The 23845-nt window shown below is 36.3% G+C and overlaps 1 protein-coding gene across 5 annotated transcripts in view; it reads right to left on the bottom strand.

Moving 5' to 3' along the window:
* MMP16 (matrix metallopeptidase 16) overlaps positions 1–23845 on the bottom strand; it is a 298247-nt gene that overhangs the window by 153515 nt on the left and 120887 nt on the right. The window contains exon 1 of one of the 5 annotated variants that reach the window (XM_047726507.1): positions 11–61. The exons of the other annotated variants lie outside the window; for them this stretch is intronic. Within the exon in view, the coding sequence (XP_047582463.1) occupies positions 11–46 (36 nt within the window). The 5' untranslated portion in view covers positions 47–61. Of the gene's footprint in view, positions 1–10; positions 62–23845 lie in introns of those variants that run through there. 5 annotated transcript variants of the gene reach the window in all.

Below are 23845 nucleotides of genomic sequence, written 5' to 3'. Positions count from 1 at the left end.
GGTGACTCACTTCAATCCAAACAATGTAAGTGACCAAACTTCTCATATATAGATGAAATCAGACTATCTTGGTAAGTATGTTTGGGTCTCTCTTTAAGGATCTCATGATTTTTATTCTCCTCTTCCCCAGAGAAGGGAGATCTGTGTGGATAGTGAGAGAAAGAGGTCAGAGTTGAGCTCACATCCCAAGCGTGATTGTAGCAACAATTCAGTCATTTAACGTCAGATTTTCAAGTAACCTAAAACTCAGGATATTTGGGGAAAACAAAATTTTTCAGCAGAGGGAGGATGCTTTCCAGTTCTACCATTCTATGCATTCATTTTAAATGTACAATCATATGCTCAGCTCCTAACCCATCCTTCTGTCCCTTACCTCAATCTTCCATGGGGCACTAAGATTTCTTTAAGTGCAGTGAACTGCCTGTCAGATTGAGAAAGGCCAAGTAATTCTGCCTGTCACACAGAATAGAAGCTGTGCTATTTAATGGAAGGTACTCACCAGTATGTATTTCCCTCTCTACCTGGCTCTATTCATCATACCAATGATGAGCCTATGAAGTTACAGCTTTCCCCCAATACCTGATCTACCTCCACTATGACCTGACAACTAACAGAGAGGAGTGCTATTTTCTCAGTGAAAACAAACAGTAATTATATAAATTAAATTTCACCAGAAGAGACTGATATTAAATATACCAAAGTCTTAACATGTGAAAAAACAAGGTGGAGTCTTTCATAGTTTTTCTAAGAAAATCATGCCCCCAGAAGTTCAGAACTATAAGCACAACCCTTTGAAAATAATATAAAACATTTATTCTAAAACTATTTAAGAGATCAACAATACCTCACTGTCAGGAAGGTTTACTGTTGAAACTCCATCTAGTAAACTCATCTACCACATAGTGAAAACATGCCAAGACACTTCTCTCATCTAATCTGTAATGAATAGGGTTCCAGGGAAGACACATATATTCAGTTACCTAGTCAACAGTGCTGCAGTCTGAAATAGATTCCATTTGTTTTCTGAATGAAGGAGACAAGATTTCACTGGCAATGTATTATTTACTAGAAAATTCAACACCTATTGTAATGTAATTTCCCCCAAATTAGAAGATTTCATCTTGATATTTAGCAGTATACATGCACTAATATTCTGAAACTGAACTCTTTTTCCCATAACACTTTGTTTGCATTTATGTCTTACTTGTTTGAGAGCTGACTTGTTGCTAGGTTACTCATGGGTGCTCAGCTACTGGCAACCACGTCAGTTATAGTGACAGCAAAGAGAAAACTGTTAATAATAAACCCTATGATTTATATACAAATAGAAAGACTATAAAATATATAAATTTTAGATGGATAGTGAAAAAAGCATGTTATAAAAATGCATATTGATTTATGCCTTACCCTTTCAAACAAATGAGTTGGAATAATAAAAAAAAAATTGTGATTTTTCTTCAAGTTCTCTTTCTATTATGCCATTTATCATGAAAGTCAGTTTTTTTCTAAATGACCGAGAAGTGGATAATTCTTTTTAATTGAAAAATATCAGAAAACCTACAGGACCTACCATTTTATAGTCAAAATTTGTTTTGTCTGATAACTGTCATTGAGATTATAGGCCACCTTGAGTTTATCTTTCTTAATATCATTGTTATTTGTTAATCAAGAAAGCTCTGACATCATCAAGAACTGACCAGGAATAATTCTCAATGGAAAGCTGCAATGCATCTTTCCACCAAACAGTGGAAAATCAAGCATATCAGTGTCATATTAAGAGTATGAAACCAGCAAGCCATCAATAATATTTCTTATTAAAACAAAAACTGCTGTGGACAATCATACTCTAGGTGGCTATAAAAAACAAGTAATTATACCTACAGTGACCCAAAGTATTAATTTGATCCACAGTGCTTCTTTACATCTACTACTCAATATGGAAACTGCAGGGAAAAACAAATAAATAAGTGCCTAAATAATCTTAAACACTGAGAAAGGATAGTCTCTTCAGTTTGTTTTTGTCTTATACTAATTACTTCTTTAAGTGTCCACACCACAGAATTCTGAGAGTCTGGTCATTTTTTATATGATAGAGAAAAGAAATGTGTACCAAATAGCCCTACATAAGATGCTAATGCTACTTAGAGGAGACCAAGTTGGTCACTATGGTAATGTAAAAATGACCAAATACAAGGTGGACAGGACACTCAGCATCAATGGTAGAAAACCACTATGGCCAAAATCCCTAGAGCTTTGTAAATGCTGACTCTTAAGTCACCAATGAATGAAGATCAGGTATAAACAGTGTATATCAGATTCAAACCCCTGTCCATAATCATCACAGAAGTATACGAAACTTTGTTATAAGCTACCTTATTCTATGTCTATAGAACAAAACCCTTGTATACGAAACTTTGTTATAAGCTACCTTATTCTATGTCTATAGAACAAAACCCTTGTATTATAGAAATAGAATATGGTGGGTAGCCTTGGCACCTTATCAATCTAGAATAAAGAAAAGGAAATTTTAAAAATTGAAATATGAAGACTCAATCTCACAAAACAAATTGAGGGTTGCTGGGGGGTAGATGGGTAGGGAAAGTGTGGCTGGGTTATGGACATTGGGGAGGGTATGTGCTATGGTGAGTGCTGTGAAATGTGCAAGCCTGATGATTCACAGACCTTGTACCCTTGGGGCAAATAACACATTATATGTTAATAAAAGTAATTAAAAAAACAAAAATTGAATTATGACATAAGTGACATAGAAAACCTGTCTCTTTTCTATTAAATTACAACCCTTAATATCTTATTTGATAGAAAATTAAATTAAGTATACAAAGTAATATTTGAAGGTACACCTTATCCCTTGAAGACTATACCATAGACTTCGTACTTCAGACTTCATAGACTCCTCATACATTGTTATGAAATAGATCCCTGTTTTTTTTTTAAGATTTTTATTTATTTATTTGACAGACAGAGATCACAAGTAGGCAGAGGAGATAGGCAGAGAGAGAGGAGGAAGCAGGCTCCCCGTCAAGCAGAGAGCCTGATGTGGGGCTCGATCCCAGGACCCTGGGACCATGACCTGAGCCGAAGGCAGAGGCTTTAACCCACTGAGCCACCCAGGCACCCCTAGATCCCTTTTTTAAACATTGTTTTTAAAATATTGCTCTCCTGGGTAACAGGAAATAAACTTGCCTTCTGAGATTGCTTGTCTCTTGATATATACATATGTATGTATACACACACACACACACACACACACACACATATATTTTAGTGCTCTCAAATGCATATAATGGATAATTAAGGAATGATTTCCTCATGTATGCATTTGGGAGAAATGACGTTGAATTTGCAGGTTTGATGTGAGGATTGAGAATACATAAAGACACCAGCATTTTTTGCTCAATCCATCATATTATTATTTTATGTTTACTAATTGCTCTGAGTTCTTGAAATTATTCCTGTTCAGGTTAAGACCTGTCCTTGGAATGGGGCAAGACTGAAATGCAGATTAAGATGTAAGGAATCAAGAGTTGTGAGGAAAGATAACTTGTTTTTATTTTGTTTTCTTTGTTTTGCCCTCTTTTGCTTACTGGATGGACACATGCATTTGAGAACACTGGAAAACTATCAAGAAACAGGTTTCTTTGGAGGCACAACTTGCCTCCTTTTACTGTCTGGGAGTTAGCCCATGTCATTATCATCAAAACAAGCAATCATGGGGCGCCTGGGTGGCTCAGTGGGTTAAAGCCTCTGCCTTCGGCTTGGGTCATGATCCCAGGGTCCTGGGATCGAGCCCCACATCAGGCTCTCTGCTCAGCAGGGAGCCTGCTTCCCTTCCTCTCTCTCTGCCTACTTGTGATCTCTCTCTCTGTCAAATAAATAAATAAAATCTTAAAAAAACAAAAAAACAAAAAACAAGCAATCACAGAACCTCAAAATCAGCAAGAGTGTCTAACCTTGAATTACCTTCCCTGTGTTACTAACATAATCAAATTATCTTGCTATTTTGGAGACAAAACCAATTTCCTGTACTTAGTGACCATTCAGATGGAGGAACAACCAGAAGAGTGCTGGTCTCTGCAGAGTAAGGGGACTTATCAAGCCATAAAAGGTAAACATTTAAATATTAAATTCTGTGCCAATAGATATTGCCTTTACCAGACTGTAATATAAATATGAGTAGCAAGCATGCAAAGTTTTAGTAAATCCCTTAAGAAAGAATATCTTTGTCACTTAATATTTCATGTAACCATATTAGGAAAACCTGTATTAATCGACTCAGCTATCCATACCATATATCAGTGTGGTATCCTGGAAGATGGTTATCAACAACAAAAGGAAAACATTAGCAGTTTTCATGACTAACACCAAATATAAACAGAGGATTTTTAGAATACATATTTTTATTTAGTCTCTCAGGCCAGTACTAAAATCTAGAGAAACAAATTTTCCTCCAGTTGTTAAAGCTAGTAAGTTTATCAATGCCTTAATAGAACATTAAGATACTCCTATTCATGGTGAATCACAAATGCAAGAAGCAGATTAAAATTCCATCACTAGCAGGACCCAACATACAGAGAAAACATCTTGAAATTTTTCCAAGAAGAATTTAAATAATTAAACTAATGAATTTACTAGGGCTGGTAAGGATATATTTTAGATATTATGGAAATTACTGGAGGTGAAGAGAAGAGGTATGGTTTGGAATTTTATTTAACTTGAAAAATCACTTTGCCAGACCACATGTCTATTTGTGACTGAGCCAGTAATTTCAGGTATAGCTCACTGCAGCTCATGTGTGGTGTGGCCAAATGCAAGGTCCATGGGCCCAGTGATCATATGATCCAAATTACAGCACTCAATATAGAAGGAAAAGGGCAGAGGTAATAGTTTTATTTCTAGTATTTACTTTATAGCATTTTATGGTATTTATTTAGAAACAATCACTTCAATTTACACAATTGTATAACTTTTGTTGTTTTGGGATGTCATTTTTAAAATTATTGAATTCTGTTAAATTTTAACATATTTACTAACAAAATATTTACATATATAATGATTAACATATATTCTGATACAATTAATTGACTTTCCTGATAACATAGACTGAAGGATAGCATTTTTAATAGTTTTAATAGTTTTCAATATTATAAAATTATTTTCCCCCTTTAGTATGAGACTTCTAAATGTTATTTGTTAAAATTCTATTATTAACTAAAATTAACAACTAAAAAGTGTCAATCCCCTATTTTGTGTATTACCTATGGAGTTAGCAGAGGCTTAAGGACATTTTCCCCTGAAAATAGCATATATTTAATAGTTATAAAGAAGGGCAGAATTTAGGGGCTAAATTTTCTAGTCTGAAAAGTGGCTATAAATATGAATTAGAACTACCTATTAACCAAAAAACTAAACTGATGTGGGAGTAGTCATTCAGAATTGGTCAAATTGAAAATTCATAGGATAAGTTAATGAGGCAGAAATTAGCCTTTCTGTTCATTCAAAAATCTAAATGGGTTTTAAATCACCATTGCATCCCTACCATGAATGAATCAGTGTATGAAATTGCACATATAGAATTCAATTCCTTTAGAATTTTACTGTCTATTTAAATGGCTTCTTAAATGGAAATCAAACAGTGGAAGGACCAAAAGTTACTCCAATGAACTTCGAAGCAATCAAGAGACAACCTTCATTTGAACAAGGAGATGGAAAACAGCTGGATCATTAGTAAAAATTATAATGATCATGATGACCATATTTTTCACCTTAACATGAAATTCTCTAATTTATGATAGAAACTGAAAACAGGATATAAAGGCTAGGGAGAGATTTTCCATTCTGCCTACGAGTGAACTGTAGTTGATATTCCATAGCTATGGGAGCAAATCCCCTCAAATAGTAATGGCTGAGCTCCAGTGATCAAACAAATAAACAAAAACCCCCACCAAACTAAAAAACAAAACAAAAACAAAAACAGTTGGTTTTAACTGGGATTCTATCATATGCTAGTCATTGTACTGGAAAGTTCGAGTACTATGATATACTGGTCTCCTTATGTGTCTTTTATGGTTTTTCCTAAGTATGTTTTACATTTTTAAAGATGAATATATAATGTATATGCACACACACATACACGCTGAAAAAACAAAACCAAAAAAACAAAACTCAAGCAACAATGAACAATAGCAAGGCATCACCTTACCATCCCTAGTTTCTTGGGACAGAAATAATTACCAAAACAGTAACTATTTATATTAGTCATTAACATGATTCTACTTTATATTTAAATCACCTCACAAATCTAAATAGAGGAAAATTCTCCTCAAATCTGTGCTTCACTACACCAGTTGAGTGAAGTGCTGTACAAGGCATCCTGTGAATTTGCTAAAAGACATGCCCTAGAGCCTGAGTCAGGTAGATGATCAGCTCAACTCACCCTTACTTTCTGGGGGGCAGAATATGTCTTACCAACACCAGATAGTGAGGAGATTAATCTCAGGGTCTTCAAAGTCGGAGTACAATATATCCCATTGAGATGGAGGCCCAAAATGACACAGCATTTTATGTAATGTGTGCATCCACACATTTATGCACGAATACACTTATCTATAAAATAAGAAGGAATAAACTTCACTTTTACTTAATGTTCAGATTGATAGGGGGGCACTCACATGGACAGACATTTATTAATCACCTACATTCCAGTAGGTGTCTGGAAGGTGGAGGTAGAGTTCCACAGTGTGGAGGGGTTTGCAGAATCACCTGTGATAGCTTGATTCTAGCATATTATAACATACCACTATTTTTCTGTGACAGATTAAATGAATTTATGGGTTATATCTTAGAAGTAAAAATTTTAAAATATGTTATGATATGATGGGGACTGACCAAAAGAATAGTCTGTACCATATATGTTTTCTGGTTATCTTACGAAAAAGTACTTTAAAGAGCTGTCAAACTTAAATAAGCTATGCATTTCTTTTACAAAAAGACAACAGTGTTGGCTTTTTCTGTAAAGGGAACTGGCTGTAAATAGTATGCTACTCAATAGCTACTTTGAGAGTAATCTGTCTCGAGATGAAAGTGATGTTGTAGCAATGTGGGAGAAAGAAACTACTTTTGAAAGAAAGATGTGCTCCATAGAGTATTTTAAAAATGCATGTTTAGAAATGTTTCCATTATCACATGACTTTGTACTCAAAAAGATATAAATACTTTACCTATTAAAACACTTAAAAAAAAACCTCTCTTAATTTTGTACTTTAAAATTTCAGCAACAGGGGCACCTGGGTGGCTCAGTCAGTTAAGTGTTCAACTCTTGATTTTCCCTCAGGTCATGATCTCAGGGTCATCAACTCGAACCCTATGTGGAGACCCACCTCAGGCCCTGTGTCAGGCTCTGAGGTGGGTGTGGAGTCTGCTTAATATTCCCTTTCCCCCTCTCCCTCTGCCCCCTCTCCTACCAGCGTGTGCTCTCTCTCTAAATAAATAAATAAATAAATATAGAAAAAATAAAATAAAATTCCAGGGGGCACCTGAGTGGCTCAGTCAGTTAAGTGTCTGTCTTAAGCTCAGGTTATGATCTCGGATCCTGGGGCAGAGCCCTGGATCAGGCTCCCTGCTCAGTGGAGAGTCTGTTTCTCCCTCTCCCTCTGCCCTACCCCCCTTCCAGCCCCTCCCCGAAGCACTCTGTCTCTCTCAAATGAAATTTTTATTTTTTTTAAAGATTGTATTTATTTATTTGAGAGACAAAGATCACAAGTAGGCAGAGAGGCAGGTGGGGGGAGGTGGGAGGAAGCAGGCTCCCTGCCGAGTAGGGAGCCTGATGCAGGGCTCGATCCCAGGACCCTGAGATCATGACCTGAGCCGAAGGCAGAGGCTTTAACTCACGGAGCCACCCAGATGCCCCTCAAATAAAAATTTTTTAAAAAATAAAATTCCGGCAACAGAATTTTCTACCTATAAAATAACTTGCTAAAAAAGAATAATTTTAGTGGGATTTTAAACCCATTTGTTAAAAATATGAAAATGCAACACCTGATTAGTTGTCAGGAACAACTGACAGACATCATGGAAGATGGAAAATTACTGTCTGAGTTTTACCAAAAACCTTTTGCATAATTGGTGGGTAGGATTATAAAACGAGGCTCATGAGTTATAATCAGCTAATGATACAACTTTTTAAGCTGTATGTATGTTTCCTTATGAGGTGGTGAGGTGTCTTTTTTGGCCATTGTAATTTTAAACTGCTGTATTTCAAAGTGTTAAATCAATATTACAGTGCAGCCAGTCACAGAATTCTCCAAGATAATAATTAATGATAGTCTTAATAGCAGCAAAACAATATAAATACAATTAATAAGGAAAACAAAAATATTTTTAAATTTTATGACATCCTTAGCTCATCTTAATATTTCTATTTTAAGTATGTTTCACAATATATGCCAAGTTTAAGTACATCTGTTCATTAATAGAATTATAAATAAGCGAGGGTAAATGTTAAAAAAATTGATTGATGGAGATATGCAATCAAAGAGACCACTGATCTGATAAGAAGTATTCTATTTTTAAAAATGAAGCTACTTCCTTAAATTCTCTCCAATGTGATATACTTACTCTCCCTAAGGGATGAGAAGACAGTTTATCACTATCTATATATTACATTGTGACTGGGGCAATTCCCAAGTTCTTCCTTTTCCATCATACACTATTGAAGCTACTCAAGTCCTATAGAATAAATCCCTTAAGGCATGCCTGGGTAGCTCAGTGGGTTAAGCCTCTGTCTTCAGCTCAGGTCATGAGCCCAGGGTCCTGGGATCAAGCCCCGCATCAGGCTCTCTGCTCAGTGGGAAGCCTGCTCAACCTCCACCCTCCACCCAGCCTTCCATTCTGCCTATTTGTGATCTCTCCATCCAATAAATAAATAAGATCTTAAAAAAAAAAAAGAAGAATAAATCCCTTAGAATGAATTCCAAGCATCTGTGATTTAGTCTCAAAGTGTGCCTTTGTTGCTTTGTTCCATGGAGTTCTTTAGTCACACAGAAATTTGAGTCCCACTCCCAACAGACATCCATAACAACAACAACCATTCCTTTACTGCCACCACGTACCAATTTACATGCATTATCTTTATCCTTTATAACACGTCTGTAAATTAAGGACTATTACCTGTTTTTAAAATGACAGAATACACCCCCAGAATGATTAAATAACTTGGCCAACGACGCACCAATATAAGAGGGAAGATCAGTATTTAAACAGAGATCTGACAGATACACATGCTTGGCTCTCTCTGTCATCCTAGGCTGCCTCTTAGACATGGAAAAGACCCAGCTGCCTGTCTGTATCCTGGGAAATCCTAGGAGACCTATCCACATTTCAGAACAAGAAGGCAGACCATCTGAAAATATATCTACAGTAACTGACAGTGTTCAGTTTTTATGCAAACAAACCATCCCATTACACATCACAAAAGTATACCTTATTGTGGTTGCCTATGTTCTGGGTGTTAACACTCACTCCTACCTCCAAGGGCTTCTCTAATTACCAATGCAAAACAGGCTCGCACAGTTCAATCTGCCCAGGCCAATTAATATTATTTCCATGCTAGAATACTTCATGTATGGCCACTTCACTTTTACAGTTTAAAAAAACCACTGTAACCCTCTTTGCCAGAGACTTACCCTTTCTTCATTCATATTCTTTCACAGCACTTTATTGTAGCCTTAATATTGCTAGTTAACTACATCTACACTTTCCTTGGTTATCTCTTCTATAATTAATCCTTCAAATACTATCTATGTGCTGATGACAGACCAATTTAACCCTCTAACCCTGACTTTGCCCTAATGCCAGGAGTGCCTCCGCACTGCTATTTACACCCCCAATACAGAATTATCCTTAATTCTGCTTTTTCCTCATCATTCACATCTAATCCATCATCACTCCTTAGCTTCAACTTACCCTGAATGCAAACCTTATTTCTGCTAACATCTCTTTGTCTAGGACACTATCATTTATGACCCCAAATTACAAGATTCTCCAACTGGTCTCTGCTTTCAATTGGTACCTCTCTTGTCTCATCTTATTCATTCATTCATTCATTCTTTCTTTCTTTCTTTCTTTTTTAAAATAAAGACACATAACCTAAAATTTACCATTTTAACCATTTTCAATGTAACAATTCAGTGGCATTAAGTACATTACATTGTTATATATCCATCACCACTATCCATTTCCAGAATTTTTCATCATTCCAAACTAATTCTATATGCATTAAGTAAAAACTTCCCTTCTCCCAATTCTTGGTAACCACTGTTCTATTTTCTGTCTATGAATTTGACTACTATAAGTAACTCATGTAAGTGGAATCATGCATTATTTATCCTTTTGCATTCGATTTATTTCATCTAGGATGTTTCAAGATTCATCCATGTTACAACTTATAGTATGTAACATCTTTAAAGCTGAATAATACGATATTGCATGTATATATACCTTTTCATTTACCCGTTGATCCATCAAAATTTTAGTTTTTCCTATCTTTTTGGATATTATAAAGGATGCTGTTATAAACACTGATCTACAAATGTCTTTTCAAATCCCTGCTTTCAGTTTTGGGGGGTATATATTTAGAAGTGGAATTGCTGCATTTTATGGTAAATCTACATAAACTTTTTGAGGGACTTACTGTTTCCAGTGGCTTCACCATTTTACATTCCCACCAGTAATGCACAAAAACACCTTCTTCCTCAAAAACACCTGTTATCTTGTTTTTTTTTTTAAATTTTTCAAAGAAGTGGTATGAATTAACTTTTTAAATGTAGATCAAAGAATATTATTCACTTGATTATAACCCTTTAGTAGTTTCCCAGTGACTTAAATGTGAAACTCAAGTTCCTTACTGTGGCCAGCAAGTCCATGCACAGTCACTGTTGAATCTTTAACTTCTTTTCATAGTATCCCTTTTTAATATTCCAGGCATATGGTCTTTTTTAACTTATTTATTTATTTATTTTTTTAATTTCTCACCCAGGAACAGCTAAATTCTTCCCTGCCTTGGGGTACCGCATTTACCTTTCCCGTGTATGAAATACAAGAATACATTTCTCTCTATCCTGTAAAATTTAGTTCAAATAAGACTTCTTCAAAAAAACCTTCCCTGACCCCACTTTACCACCACCAGCACCATGGAGCATCCTGTTTAAGTCCCTGACAGCACTTAGGATCACTACGTGGTGGTGGCTTGGTTTACTTATATGTTTGTTCTTTATCTTCATCTATCTCTTTCAACATGATAGGCACAACACCTAGAACAATTTTCTGAGCTGAAGTAATGGAATTACAAGGGCTAGATAAGTGGAGAACCCACTGGGTTGGGTTAACTATCCAATTATTCATTCTCCCATCACATATACAAATAGGCTCCAAATGCGAACAATGAATCTCAGCCCATCACATACATAGCAAAGGTTAGTAACTTCCAGGCACCTCAGAATAATTCTAGGAAATATGGACAAGGTAAAATATGAGTGACAGTTTGGATCAATGTTAGAAAAGCACTTAGCAGTTTTCATCTTTGCCTTTGCAGATTCAACTTCTATCCCCACACCTGGAGATGAAAATCAATGCGGAATTGTTTTTACAGCTTGAAAATTGCTTTCGGGAAAGTACTGATATTCAGTGTAAACAACATACCAAGAGCTTGCATTTATTAAGTCAGGTGCAGTGTTAATCTCCTTAATACGCTGGCTCATATAATTATCACAACAAGCCTGTGAGATTGGTATTATCTTCATTTTACAGATGAGGAAACAGGTTGAGAAGGGTTAATCAACTTGCTCAGGGCTATAGAGTAAATAAGTGATATCCAGGGATATGAGTCTCGGTGTGAATCTAGAATGGCTCTTATTCTTAACAACTGTCAGGAAGCCAAGAAGAGTGAGTTCTTGATAAAGTAGCCTTTATGGTATAAGATTAAGGATGACCCAAGCAGGCCATTCTAGGTCAGAAATCAGCTGTCTTATTTCACATAGCTGAGTCTCATCCCAGGGTAGTTGGGACATTTTGCTGAAAAAACAAAACAAAACAAAAACAACTGAAAGACTTTATTACTTATCTGTCCAACAGAACCCTAGCAACTAGCAAAGAGATAGGAAAAGTAAGGAGCTCTCAAAAGGCTGAAAAGTGTTCTTATTCTCTAAAAGAGAAACTTCTATTCTTTCAAAACAGCATAACCCTCTCAAGGCAAATCTCTTTCTGATCTCCACCAAATGGTAAGAAAAGAGGTTTGATTTTACCAATTAATTATTGTACTGAGATTTTGAAAGCACTAAACTTTGTACTTAATTTTGAAGTCAGGAAGGACAATTAATAAGGATAGATTCTCCTTATAGAACTCCGGAAGACAGAGTGAATAATGGGAGAATATTTATAAACAACAAGGGGCTCCTGGGTGGCTCAGTCAGTTAAGCACCAGACTCTTGGCTTTGGTTAGGCCATGATCTCATGGGTTGTGAGACAGAGTCCTGACTTGGGTTGCATACTCAGCGGGGAGTCTGCTTGAAGATTTTCTCCCTCTCCTCCTTCCCCCTTTCTCTTGTGCACACACACACACACTCTCTCTTAAATAAAAAATAAATAAATCTTAAAAAAAAATAAAAACAATAACAAATACACATGTATTCCAACTTCCAGCACTCAGTAATCAGCTTTCTATCTCCAGGAACAACCCTGTGTTTCAAAATTGTGAAAGCATCCTTTGCCCCAGAAGGTATATACGCTTCTTGAAAATATGAAAAAAAAAATTTTTTTTAAGGGAATAACATAGTATGAAGGTTGAAAGAGTTTAAAATCTATTATAATTAACGTGATTTGGAGAATAAATACTTCGTGAAAATTAGGAGGTTTTTTATTTTTTGTTTTTTTTTCCAAAATAAGATACCTGTGTTTTAAAACTGTATATGTTTTAGGATTAATGAGTGGAAATTAAGGTTTCTCAAGGATAAGAAGTATTCCAAATTCTTCTAAAAAAGATGGAATTTAAAAAACAAATGAACAGGGGTGCCTGGGTGGCTCAGTGGGTTGGGCCTCTGCCTTCGGCTCAGGTCATGATCTCGGGGTCCTGGGATTGAGCCCCGCATCAGGCTCTCTGCTCAGCGGGGAGCCTGCTTCCCCCCTCTCTCTCTGTCTAACTCTCTGCCTATTTGTGATCTCTGTCAAATAAATAAATAAATAAATCTTTAAAAAAAAAAAACAAATGAACAAAAACAACAACAAAACAAAACAAAAACCCCTTCCATGGTGCACTAATTTTTACAGAGATATTTACTAAAAACCCATTATGTACAAGTTCTTGGCTAGGCCTCGAGGTCACCACACTGAACAATACAGAAGTAGCCCTTGGTCTCCTGGAACATTTAGATGAAGGCTTGGAAGACTAACAGTAAGTAAGCTATCTGTAAATAAACACGTCATTTCAGATTGCAACAAGCGCTTTAAACAGAACAGAGTGTTGTGAAATCTATTTGAAGGATCTAATTTAGATTTAGAGGATAAGAAGACACATGAACTGAGAGTTGAACTGAAGCTCAAAATATAAGAAAAAGCAAAGGAGAAAAAAGAGAGAAGTTCATACTAAAGTGGGAGACGGGCAGGCACGTATGCCCAAAAGCATGGGTAGTGGGTTTAAAACATGTTTACAGGGGCGCCTGGGTGGCTCAGTCGGTTAAAGCCTCGCCTTCGGCTCGGGTCATGATTCCAGGGTCCTGGGATCGAGCCCCACATCGGACTCTCTGCTCGGCAGGGAGCCTGCTTCCTCCTCCTCTCTCTCTCTGCCTGCCTCTCTGCCTACTTGTGATCTCTGTCAAATTAATAAAATCTTTAAAAAAAAAAAACATGTATACAATTTCTTTGACACTTGTCCCATCAAAAGGAGGAGTCTAATTTCCTCACCCCTTGATTATGGGCTAGTTTTATTACTTGTTTTTTTTTTTTTTTTTTAAGATTTTATTTATTTATTTGACAGACAGAGATCACAAGTAGGCAGAGAGAGAGGAAGGGAAGCAGGCTTCCCGCCGAGCAGAGAGCACGATGTGGGACTCGATCCCAGGACCCTGGGATCGTGACCTGAGCCAAAGGGAGAGGCTTTAACCCACTGAGTCACCCAGGTGCCCCTTATTACTTGCTTTTGATTAACAGAGTATGATGGAAGGATGAGATGTTGCCCAACTTTTAAGGCCATGTTAAAGAAGTCTTCTGCCTGGCTCTCTCTTGAAAGAGAAAATCACCCTAGGAACCTGGCCTCCATACTGTAAGGAAGCCAAGGCCACATACAGAGGCCACATGTAGATTCCCTTTGACATTCTCATGTGAAGTCCCAGCCAATGAGCCAGCATCAACTGAAAGACAAGGGAATAATATGCATTCACATGATTCTAGCCCCAGCCTATGAATAGTACTTATAATACAAGCTACCCTTGCTAAGCCTAGCCCAAACTACAGATTTGTGAGTAAAATGAATGATGTTGTTCTTTGAACCTGCTAAGCCTTGGGACTAATTTTTTCACAGTAACAGATAAGTGGAATAGCATGAAAGAGCTTTGTATTTTCATGGAACTGAAAGAAAGCCACTTTGGCTAAGAGGGAGTGAGTCTAGGAAAGAGTTATATGATCAAGTCATGCAGTAACTTATAGCATTTAATATGTGTGAATATAATATGGAAAGCAGGGAAGGGTTTTAAACCTCTAAGTGATATGATCAGATTTGGGTTAGAAAAGTGTCATTCTGGCTACTGTGTGGGTAATTAACTGGAGAAAATATGAATAAAGTGGGACAGTTAGGAAGTAAAAGCAATTCTGGCAGTAGCTGGGGAGATGGCTAAGATGATTTCAGGATACATTTGAGAGGCAGATACAACTTTGTAAGCTATAAAGTATGTTGCAGCTGTTGTTATACCACTTAAGTACAAACTGTGTTTTGGAGGGTTGAATGGTAGGCACAAGGATACAAAGAAACTTCAAAGTGTTTGCTATGAAGGTGTTCATAGCCAAGGTGTCAAAGAAGCAAGCATTCTGATGAAAGCTTATATGGGCACCAAAGGCGCACCTGGATATGTCAGCCAAACCTCAGAGGGAAGAGCTTTGGGGTGATGGTAACAGAACTTAAACATACCTCAAAAAGCATTTCAAGGCATTTAAATCTCCTTAGTTTACAAAAAGGCTCCTCTGTCTTCTTTTCATCTCCAAGGTCACTTCCCTAGACTAGGTTCTCCTTTACTTGCACTTGAATATTGCAACACTTGCCTAATTGCCTAATTCATTTCCCTGGCTCCATATTCTTTCCATTTTGATGTATCCTACTTAGTACTGAAAGATTAATTATCCTAAAATATCATTTCCTTTTTTTAACTTTCCTGCTCAAGACACTATGATTGCTATCATTTACTTCCTGAACTGGTTTAAAATTCTTTTCTTGCATTTAATAAACTCCAAAAGTTCAGAATGTATCTACTTCTGCAAACTCAACCCTCTTTAAAAACAAGTATACTAACTGAATATTACTCAAACTGATTTATGGGCCACAGAATGTGTTTCCCAGTTTGCTTATGTTCTCACCAGTCCCACACCATCCTTATTCCGAACACAGCAATGTGTCTTGGCCAATCAAGACTCAGTCCTCCTTGAAGTCTTTATATTTCCTTCTCTCTTTCTCTCTCTCTTTCTCTCTCTCTCCTGTAGGTGTGCAAGAAGCTCACTGAACACTTATAAAGTCATCATGTGACAAGTAATGCTCAAAAGTGGGTATGGGCACAGCCTTTGGGTCCAGAGGATACACGTTCAAGCCTGGATCACATACTCACAAGTTATGGTCTTGAGTAAAATACAGGGCCTTTGTAAGTTTCAGTTCATACATCTCTGAAATGGAGATAATATCACCACCTAAAGGTTGTAGTGAGAATTCAATAAAATATCCCTATAAGAGTACTTATCATAGGGTATGGCACAAAATAGTTCAGCAATAGTGAATAAAAAATACATATTTATGTATGTTACAATGATTTATATAACAATTACACTTCCAAAACATCTGAGGAATACATGACAATTTTAGGTAACAGATTTGTTACATTCTTGACAAAAGTATCTCTGATCTCTACACCCACTGAGAAGAAACCACAAAATAAAACAAAAACTTTTCCCCTGCTACCACATACCATTGTTGATGAACATCTCATGAGCCTCTCGGGGATCTTTTCTTCTGAGGTTCCAGTACTTTGAGTTGTATCCTCTTTCGACCATAAATCCTGTTTTCTATTTCTTGGGTTTCTCTCAGTCTCCTGTCATCTCTTGTAAATTATATTAACAAGATAATACTCTTAAGAGATGAGCTCAAAGTCTGGAACAGGCATCAGTGTTAGTTTTTTCCTCTTTTCTTCTGAGAATTGTCCCTAACTGCATTTATTTTATCTATATGAATTGCCACCTTTGCTTAATTCTACAAATCCAAGGCTGAGTTATCCTACGGGTTCCAGTACTCCTTTTATGCATCAGCTGAGCCTGCAGTCCCTCACCTTTAATTGGCTTCCCTCTGGTAAAAAGGCAGATAAACTACATCTTTGTTATCTTATGTTTCCTGGTGATATGAACATTCATATAGCAAGACTGACAAAATTATAAGGGCTGCGCTTTTTGAGGACAATAGTGGCACAGAGAGGGAGGTAAGAAGTAAAAAAGAAAGAGAACATGAAGTAGGAAAATGAAACACCAACAGTGAAGGGGTGCCAAAGAAAAGAGGCCAACAAAAGACACTGGTGGAGACACCAGAGAAGTAGGGGAAGAATCAGAGGTGTCATGGAAGTTGACAGAGGATTACCAGGTCACATCCATCAAGACTGATCAAACTTAACCCTTCCCCCAGCCCCCACAAAAAAGCTCTGCATCACAAAGCATTGGCAAAGCTGTAGAACAACAGGCCCTCTTTCACAATGCTGACAGGAATGTAAATTTATACAGTATGTCAGGGAAACAATTTGGAATGTATTAACATAGATGTAAACACTCTAAATAAATTTGTAGGGTATATTCCTTGGAGAAATTCTTGCACGTGTGCACCAGAGACTTGTGTGCAAAACAAAACAGAACAAAACAAAAATTAAAAGGAAACCTAAACCTAACTTGAGAATGGAGTGGACAAATGAACTGTGCTATAATATTTCAGGGAGATTCTATGTAATAGTGTGAGGAAGAAACTATAACCTTCTCTTGGTGTCTCGTTGCTTCCTTTCAATTTTCAGGTCTCAGTTCAAATGGTAACTCCTCAGAGAGCAGCCATTCCAAGTTATCCCAAATAAACAGATCTCTCCTATTATTTTGTATTTAAATAACTTATTTAATTCTTCTAAAGTAATTTCCAAAATAGATATTTATTTTACTTGTCTCCCACTTTCTGGACTCTGGGCTCTATGAGGGCAGGGACTATGTGTGTCTTACTAAACTACAGACAGAACAGTTCCTGGCATGGAGTAGGTACTCAATAAATATTGAATGAATGAACAAATGATTATATTTGAATATTATTTACTCATAAAGAAGAATCCGATGGACTCATATGTACACATAGGTACATATCTATATGTTATGCTTGCATGTGCACAGAAGACTTCTACCTGTTTACACAAGAAATCATTAAGGATGTTTATCTCTTATGAAAGGAACTTGTGGGTAAAGCATGGAAACAGAAGATTCCAGGTAACTTTTTAACTTTTGCTAGTTAATTATTCTATGATTATGCTTTTGAAAGACCTATTAAATAAATGAAAAATCAGAGGCAAAGTCTGGTTAAAAGCAGTCCTTTCTATATATAACAGATGATACCCCACATAATATTCAAAGATTGCCTAAAACAATGCAATTTAAATGGATTTCAAGGACTGCACTTGCACTGATTAAACATAATGAGTTCTGTATTTCTGTAGCAATATCATTAGACCACTAATCCAGTAAACATTATGTTTAAATCTTCCACACTGATTCTTATATGTTACTCATTTGTGTTTAATTTAACATGTTATTTTGACTTGATAAATACAGCAAATTAAAAATTGAAACGGGGCAACCTTACAATTCCGAATTGTTGGGGAATGAGGAAAACTGCTCTGTGAAACAAAATTATATGATTACATTTAGATTCATTTTAAAAATATTCCACCCCATTCAATATATGATGTTGCTCACAAAAAAAAAAATATACTCAATAGGATTAAAAGAGGTAACACTGATATTTAAGGGCAAAAGAGTAGACAAGATAACATGCCAGTGGCAAAATTAATATAGATTATTATGTCTACTCTAATATCCTATATAGATGCTGTTCACTTAATTCTCTGAATTCCCTAAAATTCAGAGTAAAGACAGAAAAATGAGCAATTATAAGATCAATTATGACAGTCATAAGATCACTTTAGAAGGAACACATTTTTATTCTCTACTCCTAATCCTAAATGCTGCTTTTCTCTGTGAACTTGAGGCTATATATTAGTTTCCTAATTAAAGACCAAAGAAAAGCAGTCATCACTTGGAATAGTTAACAACATATATTAAGTTGGAAAAGAAATCAGATTATTTTCTTTCTATTTGCTGATGCTTCTTCCTTCCCAATCTCTCCTCACCTCCAAATATATTCCAGAAATTTGAGAATAATCTACCTATTCTAATTTTTCTACATGCAGAAAACTCATGTTCTCCTAAGGAAGCAACTTATTGAACTTCTCTGATTCTACCAAGCACCAGGCACATTGTGGTGGTTTTTCAATACTTGGAGACTGCTAATAATTAAAACAACAACAATGATAATGTCTTGGGGCATCTGGGTGGCTCAGTCGGTTAAGTGTCCAACTCCTGAACTTCCGCTCCAGTCATGATCTTGGGGTTGTGAGATCGAGCCCCACATTGGGCTCTGTGCTGGGCATAAAGCCTGATTAAGATTCTCTCTCTCCCTCTCCCTCTGCCCCTTCCCCACTGCCTAATAAAAAAAAAATTAAAAAAATAATATCTTTAATCAATACCTAAATGTTGATGACTCCTCCAAGTATAACTCTAGATGAGGTCTCTCCAGAGCTGCCAAAATGCATATCACATTTTCTGCCAAACATCTACATCAGATGTTTCCACAGGCACCATTTTAAAAATTGAGCCTTTAGCACTGCTCATTTGGCTCCCAGCGTAGGCAAAGTGTAGCCCAGCCCTTATGTTATTTATACAGGTAAATGATACTGTCCCGCAACCAATTCCCAATCCGAAAGTTAACTTCAACGTATTCTCTTTCTCTTGTCTCTCTCAACCAGTCAACCAATGTACACATCTGACTGACTGCACAGTGAACATCTCAGACTCATCTTCATCTCTCCACTCTTTGCCTTAAATTAGGCTTCAAACTTCTAAAACTGAAAAGTGGTAATGAGCACCTATAAGGGTAAGGATCTCCCTGTTGCTACTCTTGATTTACCTCCCTATCTACTGCCAGTGTGATACTCTTTAGTCAGAAATCTTTCAAACACTGAGAGAAAAGAGCTTAGCATAAGTAGGCAGAATTCATTTGGACTCATTCAAAGAATGAACTATCATTCTAATCTTTAAATCTGAAAAGAAATGCAGAGATAATAAATTGGAGACAAGGGGCACCTGGGTGGCTCAGTGAGTTAAAGATCTGCATTTGGCTCAGGTAATGATCTCAGGGACCTGGGACAGAGTCATGTGTGCTCAGTGGGGAGTCTGCTTCTCCTCTGCCCCCCCACCCCGCTTATGCTCTCTCTCTTGCTCTTGCTCTCTCTCTCTCTCTCAAATAAATAAATAAAAATCTTAAAAAAATAAATAACCTAGACACAAGTTGCATGACTGAACAGATTGGAAGCTTAACAGAAAGTAAGAGCAACTGAATTTAAAAACTTTTCTAAAAAATGCTATGTGGTTTAGTTTTCATCTTCGTTTTTTACAGTGGGTCTAACACCCTTGCTCTGTACCTTAGGAGGCTGACCTCCATGGGCTGCATCATTTAGGCTCCCTTGCCACTTGACTTCCAGTTGGATGGAGCAAATAAGAAGTTCTAACAGTAGACAACAGAGAACAGAAGAAAGAAGCTGAGATATTCCTGACAATTCCACTACCCTCACTGCATTTCCCTATGGTTACACATCTGTTGGGCATGTATTTTTCCAGAATCTGACTCCAGATCTCACCAGGCTCTAAAAATTGAATCACTCCCCTCTTGCCTTCCTAGTCCTAAAAATAATAACGATATCCAGCTGTTGGTAATCGAAGGACATCACACCATCCTCCTGTAGGTTCCGTTAACCCTCCCTAAATCTCAGGAAACAGACCCCTCACAAAACTCTTTTTGGTTCAACAGAGTGAACCACTTGCTCCTGCCAGAATCCTGACTCACATGAATGACCAATGCATATACCAAGTTGGGGTTATTCCATGAACAGGAAAATGCAGCAAAACAGCATCAACTTTAGATTCCATTTTGATAGCCTTTTACAAAACCATTAGATAATGCCTGTGCCTATTCAAAAGAACATCTGTGCTACCTGAAAACCATTTTTATACAATAATGAATACATATTTTATCACAAAAAATTGTATGTAATCTAGAGCAGTGTTTTTCAAACTATGGTCTACAGACAGGTGGAAATACAAAGTCATTCATGACTGTTTCTGGCTTATCTGTGACAAGAGAAAGTACAGAAGAGTAAGCTTTTAACAACTAGTATAGCATTCTGATATTATGTAATATTTTTACAACATTTAATAAAAGTATTGATCCATTACAGATGTAAAATTTTAAAACTGGTTTATTACCACAGATTTTTTATTTTCACACTAGTAAAAAATTGCAGGTACAGTACAGAGATTTTTATAGTTTTGGACTATTTAGAATAGGCTTCCAATAACATGATGCTATGATACCCTGAAAACTCTATTTCTTATAAATATGAACACTTCTCTGGATAGCTAAATATAAGCACCAATGTCAAGAAATTCACACTAAAACATTATTATCATATAATCATCAGATCCCATTCCAAGATATCCCGTTGTCTCTATAATATTTTTTAAAAATATTTTATTTATTTATTTGAGAGAGAGATAGAGAAGAGCTAAAGCAGAGGGAAAGGGAGAGAGAGAAGCAGATCTCCGCTAGCAGGAAGTCCAACATGGGGCTCCATCCCAGAACCCTGAGATCATAACCTGAGCCAAAGGCAGATGCTTAACCGACTGAGCCCCTCAATGATATTTTTAATACCAGAGGATCCAGTTCAAAAGCATGAGTTGCTTGACGATGTCATCTTAGTCTCCTTAATCTGGAATATTGCCCCAATCTTTTCTTCACTTTCATGATATTGACACATTGGGAGAATATCAGCCAGTTATTTTTGAGAATGTCCATCAACTTTGGGTTTCCTAACACTGTCTCACAATTAGATTTGGTTATGTATCTTTGACAGGAATATCTTCAGGTGATGCTGTGAGCATCCATCATTTCAATAAATTGAAAATTTATTTCAATTTCTCTCGTTAATGACAATGTTTACATTGATTACTTGATTAGGTGGTGTCTGCCAGGTTTCTCCACTGTAAAGTTATGGAATGTACTAAAACTATATAAATATCCTGTTCCTCGTGAAATTACAAATTATTTACTTATGTATTTATGTCTGTATGTACTCATGGTTTGCTATTTTATTCAATGAGTTATAATTGATTACTATCATTTACCTTACTTTGATGTTCTAATAGTAGGGGGGTCTTCAAGATATTATCTGTGTCCTTTTGACATAATTCTTGAAGGATTTTCTTTTTTTTTAATTTTCTTTTTTTTAGAGATTTTATTTATTTATTTGACAGACAGAGATCACAAGCAGGCAGAGAGGCAGGCAGAGAGAAAGAGGAGGAAGCAGGCTCCCCGCTGAGCAGAGAGCCCAATGTGGGCTGGATCCCAGGACCCCAGGATCATGACCAGAGCCAAAGGCAGAGGCCTTAACACACTAAGCCACCCAGGCACCCCTTTTTCTTGTATTTTAGCAAAACAAGAGATTCTAGGGTCATGTTAGGCTTTCCTCACCTCAGTCCTGGAATTGGTCATTTCTCTAAGAAGCTGCAATTGTTTTTAATAGAGAATGCTATTTAAAAGGCAATATCTGGAATTTAAGAAACAAAACATATGTGAAGGGGAAAAAAGAGACAGAGAGAGAGGGAAATGAACCATAAGAGACTCTTAATGATAGAGAACAAACTGAGGGGTTGATTGAGGGAAGTGTGTGGGGGATGGGCTAAATGGGTGATGGGTAATAAGGGGGCATTAGTTGTGATGAGCGCTGGGTGTTATACGTTAAGTGAAATTCTAAATTCTAAATTCTACTCCTGAAAACAATATAATACTATATGTTAATTAATTAGAATTTAAATGAAAATTAAAAAATAAAATTTTAAAAAAGGAGGCAGTATCTGGGGAAAAGATGATTACTGGACTGTCACTGATCTTAGCTCTCTCAAGGTATGAGCTAAGGAAAACATGTAAGTATATATTTACACGTTTGTGTGTGTACACAAATGTTCATATATACACATATATTTACATTATTTATTATTATATTGCTTTCTTACATACTCACTATTATTTAAATCTATATTTCTTTGTGACCACTTACATATGTATTTAAAACCATGGCTTACCATTATCAGTTAATCCATCACAGGGTTCAAACAATTATTTTCTCCTTTTGCATTTGTAATGCCCTTCTTTGACAATATGAACACTAGGTTCCATTATCCTTAATGTATTCAGTCATGTGATCAACCCCTCTCTATGTAATTAACCTCCTATCTCCACCAGCACCAATCCCATCCCTAACATGCCAAAGTTAGTTCAAGTAGTTCTGATCCAGAGGCACTATCTTAAAAATCAGAAAAAAATACCCCGTACTATCACCATTTTCATTTAATTCATATAAAGAAATAAAAAAAATGAAAATAATAAAAATAACATATTTTGCAAATTACATAATTGTTTATGGGAAAATTCAAGGAAATCACCTGGTTAAGCCAATTAGAAGTTTGGAGATATATCATCTTTCATGTCACAGGAAATGCATATGTCTATGTGAAGCGACCTCTTCATCTCCCACTCCCCACCCCCAACTGGACCTTGGTTCTTGAACATGTATGAAAGACTGTTTATTTTTATTGTTTTGTTTTGTTCACTTTTACTGTGTCCCACTTTATCAAGCAAAAGATCTTGTAATTTTCTACTTTTATTACCTATCTCTTTTTAGTTAAAAAAACAACTCCTAAGGACAAAACTGAGGAGGGTGGGTATGATACATATATTCCCCTTAGGAAAAATGGCATAAATTATTACTATTTAGGTCATAATACATTCTTATCTCTTAATTGCACATTGGATAAACATAAACCAAAACACTGTTGGAAAGTATCCATAGTCTATGATGCACAGGAAGCCAAGAAAATCTCAATAATCTAAATTAGGACAATTTAAATCTCAAGCAAGAATTTCAGCAACTGAAAATGTTCACCAAATCTAGAAAACATTAATGATGCCCTGGTGCCAAGTTCCTGCTACCAGAAATGTGATAGACTGTCAGGAGGAGCATTGCACAATAGTCAAACTTCATAATATGATATTGAATTAATATCCTAAGCAAGATGCAGATAAGAGCTAATAATAGTTTATGATTATTAAATTTTAGAAACTCTTAAAAAATAACTAAGTAACATTTTAGTCTGTAGCCTAAAATTGCCAGATAAT

This window comes from Lutra lutra, chromosome 4 (assembly GCF_902655055.1).
Source record: "Lutra lutra chromosome 4, mLutLut1.2, whole genome shotgun sequence".
NCBI classification, from domain to species: Eukaryota; Metazoa; Chordata; class Mammalia; order Carnivora; family Mustelidae; genus Lutra; species Lutra lutra.
The sequence above is the reverse complement of the archived record's forward strand: the minus strand, read 5'-3'. Positions and strand labels throughout refer to the sequence as shown.